The sequence below is a fragment of the Poecilia reticulata genome, unplaced genomic scaffold (genome assembly GCF_000633615.1).
Source record: "Poecilia reticulata strain Guanapo unplaced genomic scaffold, Guppy_female_1.0+MT scaffold_181, whole genome shotgun sequence".
Lineage (NCBI taxonomy): Eukaryota > Metazoa > Chordata > Actinopteri > Cyprinodontiformes > Poeciliidae > Poecilia > Poecilia reticulata.
The window spans coordinates 869,371-876,546 of record NW_007615018.1 but is presented as its reverse complement, the minus strand read 5'-3'; the positions used below and the strand labels follow the sequence as shown (position 1 = coordinate 876,546).

The 7,176-nt window shown below is 48.5% G+C and overlaps 1 protein-coding gene across 1 annotated transcript in view; it reads left to right on the top strand.

Moving 5' to 3' along the window:
* herc1 (HECT and RLD domain containing E3 ubiquitin protein ligase family member 1) overlaps positions 1-7,176 on the top strand; it is a 55,939-nt gene that overhangs the window by 4,122 nt on the left and 44,641 nt on the right. Inside the window, exons 2-10 of the mRNA XM_017303094.1 lie at positions 1,676-2,655; positions 3,267-3,362; positions 3,453-3,647; positions 4,059-4,370; positions 5,411-5,507; positions 5,713-5,856; positions 5,939-6,066; positions 6,526-6,670; positions 6,858-7,029. Of these exons, the coding sequence (XP_017158583.1) occupies positions 1,702-2,655; positions 3,267-3,362; positions 3,453-3,647; positions 4,059-4,370; positions 5,411-5,507; positions 5,713-5,856; positions 5,939-6,066; positions 6,526-6,670; positions 6,858-7,029 (2,243 nt within the window). The 5' untranslated portion in view covers positions 1,676-1,701. The remainder of the gene's footprint in view (positions 1-1,675; positions 2,656-3,266; positions 3,363-3,452; positions 3,648-4,058; positions 4,371-5,410; positions 5,508-5,712; positions 5,857-5,938; positions 6,067-6,525; positions 6,671-6,857; positions 7,030-7,176) is intronic.

Below are 7,176 nucleotides of genomic sequence, written 5' to 3'. Positions count from 1 at the left end.
GAGAGACATCGTCCCTCCAGCGTGTCCTGGGTCTTCCCCAAGGCCATAGAGAGACATCGTCCCTCCAGCGTGAGGAGGCCTCTTCCCCGAGGCCTCCTCATTTTTAATAAAGACCCTAAATGTCAATAACGGCATTCCTTTAGTTAAATCTTGAACATTTGCTTCTGCAGCTAAAAAATCCTTCGAACATCAATATGTGAAAATCTCATCAATGCAGGTGGGATCTGGGATGATTATATGGATTAACTAATGATTAAATATGATTAATCTCAGATTTTACAGAACATGAAGCCATGGGTTGAAAAATAAACACAAAGGTTTATTTTTAATCCTAAATGTTTATATTATTGTACAGTTTTGGATTAAATGGCCTTTATTTTTGAGTTTTTATACTCCAGTTAACAATCAATCAATTACTAAATTAATCAGTCAAACATGATTAATCGTTTCATCACTAATTTTTTACAGTTTTTTTTCTTCTGGATAAATTTCAGGTTTTTTCAGTGTATGCTGAGGTTTCTGCTGTAGAAGGCAGATTTATTTAAATGCTGTTCTCGCCTGTCCCACAGTCCAGCGCTCCCTGACCTTTGACCTCTTTGTCAGAAACAGAAACCTTTGTCCTGCAGCACTGAGCCGGACTGAGTGAAGCTGCTGGGAAATGAAGGTTTTCTGTTGACAAACCTAAAAAAAGGTTTTCTGTTTACGGTGTAAACAGAAACTTTCATTCAGGAAACGATGAGAACGTGTTTCTGTAACCATTTATCATAAAATGTGTTAAAAGCTCTCCATAGCAGCTGTATTTCCATTGACCGTAGAAAAGCGCAAATTAGAGTTAAGAAAATAAATTGGCTTAATTTATTGGTGGAATTGCACCAACTTTGGAAAAACTCACGTTGTTCGGTCAGACATTGTTGGATAGGAGGAGGTGGATTATTTTGGCCGTATCAAAATGAGTTTATTTCACAAAGATGCAATGGAAACAGTTTGAAACAGGATGATGGTGCAGCAGCAGCTTGATTTTAATGACTTTATCACCTCAACAAACTTCCTGTGTGATTTATTATTTTCTTATTACAGAAATTGTGAAATTGTAGTTTTTGTCATTAGTGGAATAATGACAAAGTATTGGAGATGCTGTTGGTGTTGAGATTTAGTTTCAGTAATTTCTCCATTTATTCACGGAGAATATCATAATGTAATAAAATCAACTGATTAAGAGTACAGAGTATACATTATTATAACATTCACTTGATTAAAAGTACAGAATATATGTTTTGATCATACGTTACAGACATTTCTTCATTGGCATGTGTATTATCACCTTATAATCACTTATAATCATCATTTAATCATTATACAGGGTATACTGTTATTCCTCAGGCCTTTATTCCGTTTTTCTGCATGCACCTGGACAGATCTCACATACTCATACCAGATTTCACGACAATGTCCGTAACTGAGAATGTGATTAAATAAATGTACAAAAATCACTTCTCTGTGTGACTGACGTCCTAAAGAATCGCATCACAAACGGGGATGTTTTACCGTCGCCTAAAAATAAGTAATTACTAGATTGTTGGTATGAAGTTGCACAGAGTTCGGTGATGAATGTTGGCTCCTCTGATCAGGCGCCTTCCTGTCAGGACCAGGTTGACTGTTGCTGCCGTGTCTGCAGGTCGGATGGCTCCAGAGTGAGCGGCCATGGCGCTGATGATCCCCCCGGTGAAACTCAAATGGCTGGAGCACCTGAACAGCTCGTGGATCACGGAGGACAGCGAGTCCATCGCCACGCGGGACGGCGTGTCGGCGCTCTACGCCAAGCTGCTGGCCAACAAGGAGGCGGTGCTGCTGCCGCAGCAGGTGCTGTGCCTCAAGGGCCCGCAGCTGCCGGACTTCGAGCGCGAGTCGCTGTCCAGCGATGAGCAGGAGCATTACCTGGACGCCCTGCTGGGCAGCCAGCTGGCCCTGGCCAAGATGGTGTGCTCCGACTCGCCCTTCGCCGCCGCGCTGCGGAAGCGCGTCCTGGTGCTGCAGCGCGTCTTCTACGCGCTCTCCAACAAATACCACGACAAGGGCAAGGTGAAGCAGCAGCAGCACTCCCCGGAGAGCAGCGCCGGCGCCGCCGACCCGCACGCCGTCAGCGAGCGGCCGCGCTCCAGCACCGACGCCCTCATCGAGATGGGCGTCCGCACCGGCCTCAGCCTGCTGTTTGCCCTGCTGCGCCAGAGCTGGATGATGCCGCCGCCGCCCGGCCCCGGCGGAGCGCCGGGCGGCGGCATCAACTTATGCAATGACGTGATCCACACGGCCATCGACGTGGTGAGCTCGCTGCCGCCGCTGTCCCTGGCCAACGAGAGCAAGATCCCGCCGATGGGCCTGGACTGCCTGGCCCAGGTCACGACCTTCCTGAAGGGCGTCACCATGCCCAACTCCGGGGCGGACATCTTGGGCCGGCGGCTGGCCTCGGAGCTGCTGCTGGGGCTGGCGTCCCAGAGGGGCTCGCTGCGCTACCTGCTGGAGTGGATCGAGATGGCGCTGGCGGCGGCGGCCGTGGTCAGCGCCATGGAGAAGAACGCGGCGCCGCCGCACTGCCAGGAGGGGCTGATGGGATACGACTGCTTCATGAACATCCTGATGCAGATGAGACGCTCCCTGGTGAGGATCGCTGGGCGAGGAAGAGCGCTTCACCTGGCCGGAAACAATCAGGGGATTATTGTCTGAGTTATTACTTATTCACATCCATGTTTACTTTTATTTATCAGGAGATTAATTACGCTTCACATCAAGAGTTTATGGAAAAACATGCAGAAACTAGTGATGACGAATCAAACTCGGATGAATTTACTAATAATTACACAAATGATGAGTTAAGATCTCCGTAGTGAGTTTTTCTCTTTCAGCAGCTAGAGGAAGTGTGCTGATTTAACTTTGGAAAACGTCACTTCCTGTGGAGCGGATGCTAGCTGTGCTAACTCTGAAATCATAAAGTCTAGTTCCACCAACTGCAAACGCTAAACCGACATAACATTCATCACAAGCTGAAGCTAAAGTGCTTTACACACTTGATGTTCAGTGGAATCATTAGAAATATTATCTTTTAGATATTTAGTTATTCCTGCATAGAATAACTAAAGGAGGCAGTTAGATTGTTTTAAGTTTTCCTGAAACTTTAACAAGTCGGAAATGTGTGACGGCTGCTATTGGATTTCTCGGCCATGGGGCAGTTTGGTGGTTTCCATGGTGACGGGTGTGTTTGTTGGTGTCAGGGCTCCACAGCAGACCGCAGCCAGTGGAGGGAGCCCAGCAGGACGCCGGACGGCCTCTGCTCGCTGTACGAGGCGGCGCTCTGCCTGTTCGAGGAGGTGAGGCGTCCAACGCTCCTTCGCTGCTCATCGTCGTCCAACTCGCAACATTTTAAAAACACTTACACGTTCCCGTCCGCGCGCCTCCAGGTGTGCCGCATGGCGTCGGACTACTCCCGCACCTGCGTCAGCCCCGACAGCATCCAGACGGGCGAGGCGCCGGTCGTCTCAGAGACCTGCGAGGTTTACGTGTGGGGCAGCAACAGCAGCCACCAGCTGGTGGAGGGAACCCAGGAGAAGATCCTGCAGCCCAAACTGGCCGCCAGCTTCGCCGACGCCCAGACGGTGAGGAAGAGGAGGAGGGATGAGGGTTAAACGTGTCGATGCAGATTAAACTTCACTGCCGACTGTGAAGGAAGGAACTCTGGACGTCGGCCATGACGATCCGGAAGGATCTGGAGATTCATTTAAATGTGTTCCAGATCTGAATGAGTAAATAACAATAAATTCAGGATTTCTAACCTCTGTTCCTTACTACATAATCTAAAATGGTAAAAAACGACTCATTCCTAGATTCCCTCCTCCTTCTTGTCCTCCTTCCTTCCTGTCTGCCTGTTTCTTCTTCTTGTGCAGGTTCTGGATTTGAAGGCTGAACTTTCTGAATTCCACGTTTTCCTGCTGATTTTCAGTGTTTACGATCTGAGAACTCTGGGTTGTTTTTCTGACGCTCTGATCGTTTCCGGCGTCTCCCCGCAGATCGAGGCGGGTCAGTACTGCACCTTCGTGATTTCGTCCGACGGCTCGGTCCGGGGCTGCGGGAAAGGCAGCTACGGCCGTCTGGGCCTGGGGGACTCCAACAACCAATCCACGCTCAAGAAGCTGACCTTTGAACCCCACCGAGCCATCAAGAAGGTGTCGTCGTCGAAGGGCTCGGACGGCCACACGCTGGCCTTCACCACGGAGGGCGAGGTCTTCAGCTGGGGCGACGGCGACTACGGCAAGCTGGGGCACGGCAACAGCTCCACCCAGAAATACCCCAAACTCATCCAGGGGCCGCTGCAGGGGAAGGTAGGCTGCAACCCGCCGCCGCCGCCGCACAGAGACGCTCTCCATTAGAAACAAACAAAACGCTGTTCCAGGTCAGAGCCGCCTGGTGCTTTCACTGGTTATGGGTCACCGAAGTTTCCAGATCGATTCGCTTCATTTCCCACCCTGATTCCACAGTTCTTAGTTTTAAACAAAAAACCTTCATCAGTTCTTAGTTTTAAACAAAAAACTTTGTGAAAAAAACGTGTTGCAAACAAACTGCTGCGTAAACAGACTTCACCCCTTCAAAATAAGAGCATGAATATAAACTACAGGAAGAAAACGGCTCATAACCAAAACGTCAACACAGATGTTGAACTTTATTCAGCTGAACGTTTGTGAAACAGACAATTAGTGCTTTATAATTTAAAATTAATTTGGATTAATCAAAGGAAGTTTTCAAAGTTAGCAAAAGTGCTAAAATGCTAACCGAATAATTAGCTCTGCTGTTTGCGGATTTATGGAAGTGCGCCCTCTAGTGGTTATATTTAGGAGGCTTTTAGCACAAACTGTCATTACGACTTGATATGTTGGCAAAAATAAAATTAATTTTGTTATTTGGCTTTTAGGGGATCTGAACTCCGATCAGACAGTTTATTAGAGCATTTCAGGAAGAAATACTTTATTACCCACGTTTGCTTCTTTTAAGCTTCTCTATCTTTGTTTTATTTTTGCCTTTAAAAAACAAAAACTGCTTTATTTAACCAAGTTTTGACTATTTAAGGCTATATCTTGATCTTGTCCTCAATGTTTTTATGATTTAGAAACTTTCTTGTTTTGCTTCTGTATGTGCAACATCTTGTCGATGTTTTAAAGTCTATGGATTATTTCGTTTTCAGAGAAGAAATGACGGTTTTGGGTTTGGAGCGTCCGTGTTTTCTGTTGAAATAAGTTGGCGCTTTAAAGTTCATCTGGATAAATTAATTTAGGGGAAGATAATTGTCCTAAACATTTTAAAATCTTTTGTTAACAACCTGGAGTGTGTGTGTGTGTGTGTGTGTGTGTGTGTGTGTGTGTGTCAGGTGGTCGTGTGTGTGTCTGCCGGCTACAGACACAGCGCTGCCGTCAGTGAGGACGGAGAGCTCTACACCTGGGGGGAAGGAGATTTTGGGAGATTAGGTGAGTCTCTCTGTTTTTAATAAACTTCAAAAATATGAATTTTTGTTCCTCCGTGTTTGTATATTAGTAGCCATGTTTTGCTGATCTTGCTATAAATGGGTCACATGTTCAGCTGCTGACATAAACATGACGGATAAAAATCAGTTTTCGTCAGAGTTTATTGGTTTGGAAGAGAAAAGCGTTTCCTCGTCCCGTCCTCATGCAGGACACGGGGACAGCAACAGCCGCAACATTCCCACTCTGGTGAAAGACATCAGCAACGTTGGCGAGGTTTCCTGCGGGAGCTCCCACACCATCGCCCTGTCCAAAGATGGCCGCAGCGTCTGGTCCTTTGGAGGAGGAGACAACGGTGAGGCCAGAAACCCAAACAGGAGTTGGGTTTCTCTGGCTGCTTTTGCTGCTGAGCTTCTTTTCCGTTTGTCCTCCTGCAGGGAAACTGGGGCACGGCGACACCAACAGAGTCTACAAGCCCAAAGTGGTGGAGGCGCTGCAGGGCATGTTCATCAGGAAAGTGTGTGCAGGCAGCCAGTCGTCTCTGGCGCTGACCTCCACTGGACAGGTAGGACGTCTGGGACGGTCCCTCAGGAGACGCCCCGCTCTCTACATGACCCGGAGGTCACGCAGGCCGAACTCTCAKCCAATCAGACGTCAGCAGGAGCTGCACAAAAACGGCTGGCTGCTTTCAAAATGCAACCAGAATCAGTCTTTGACCTTTGGCCTCTGCTTTAAAGCTATCTTTAGAGTGGACTAGTTTTATTGTGACCTTTTCCTGGTTTTTGCTCCTGATTCTGGTTTTTTTAGACTTTCTCCATCATTTCCTGACTCTTGTTTCTGGTTAAAAATCAGATTTTGAAGTTAAATAAATGAGTTTATTGGAAATCTGATTGAATCCTGAAGTCTGACTGGACAGAAATGCACCAGGAAGTTTAAATCTGAAGCAGAAATCAGTGTTAGATTAGTCATTTCAGGTGGTTTCCGGGTGGTTCTGACCCGTTTCTGTCCTCCTGCGCGTGTCCAGGTGTTCGCCTGGGGCTGCGGCGCCTGCCTGGGCTGCGGCTCCTCCGAGGCCACGGCGCTGCGGCCCAAACTGATCGAGGAGCTGGCCACCACCAGGGTGGTGGACGTGTCCATCGGGGACAGCCACTGCCTGGCCCTGTCCCAYGGTACGCCGCTTATCTCTGTCTCTGTGGGTCGGACCGGGTCGGGTCGGTGCTGCTGSGGTCCTGTTGTTGACTCTCTGGATAAATGCTGACTCTGTTTGAGGTCTGATGTAACAGCTAACTGAACTCTGAGTCCTGACTCCACGTTAACTCTTTCCRCCCGTTTTACTCTCACCTGGYGGTTGCCTAGACAACGAGGTGTACGCCTGGGGCAACAACTCCATGGGGCAATGCGGCCAGGGCAACTCCACCGGCCCCATCACCAAACCCAAGAAGGTGGTCGGTCTGGACGGGGTCGCCATCCAGCAGATCTCAGCCGGGACGTCCCACAGCCTGGCCTGGACCGCTCTGCCCAGAGACAGGTGAGCCATGATGTCACAGCACACTGACCAATGGCTGAGCAGGCTGAGAGATGCTTCATGTTTACCTGACCGCTAGCTAGGCCAGGCTGATGCTAACAGACGGCGCCTCAGCTGACCGTTAGCTAGGCTAGGCTAATGCTAACAGAC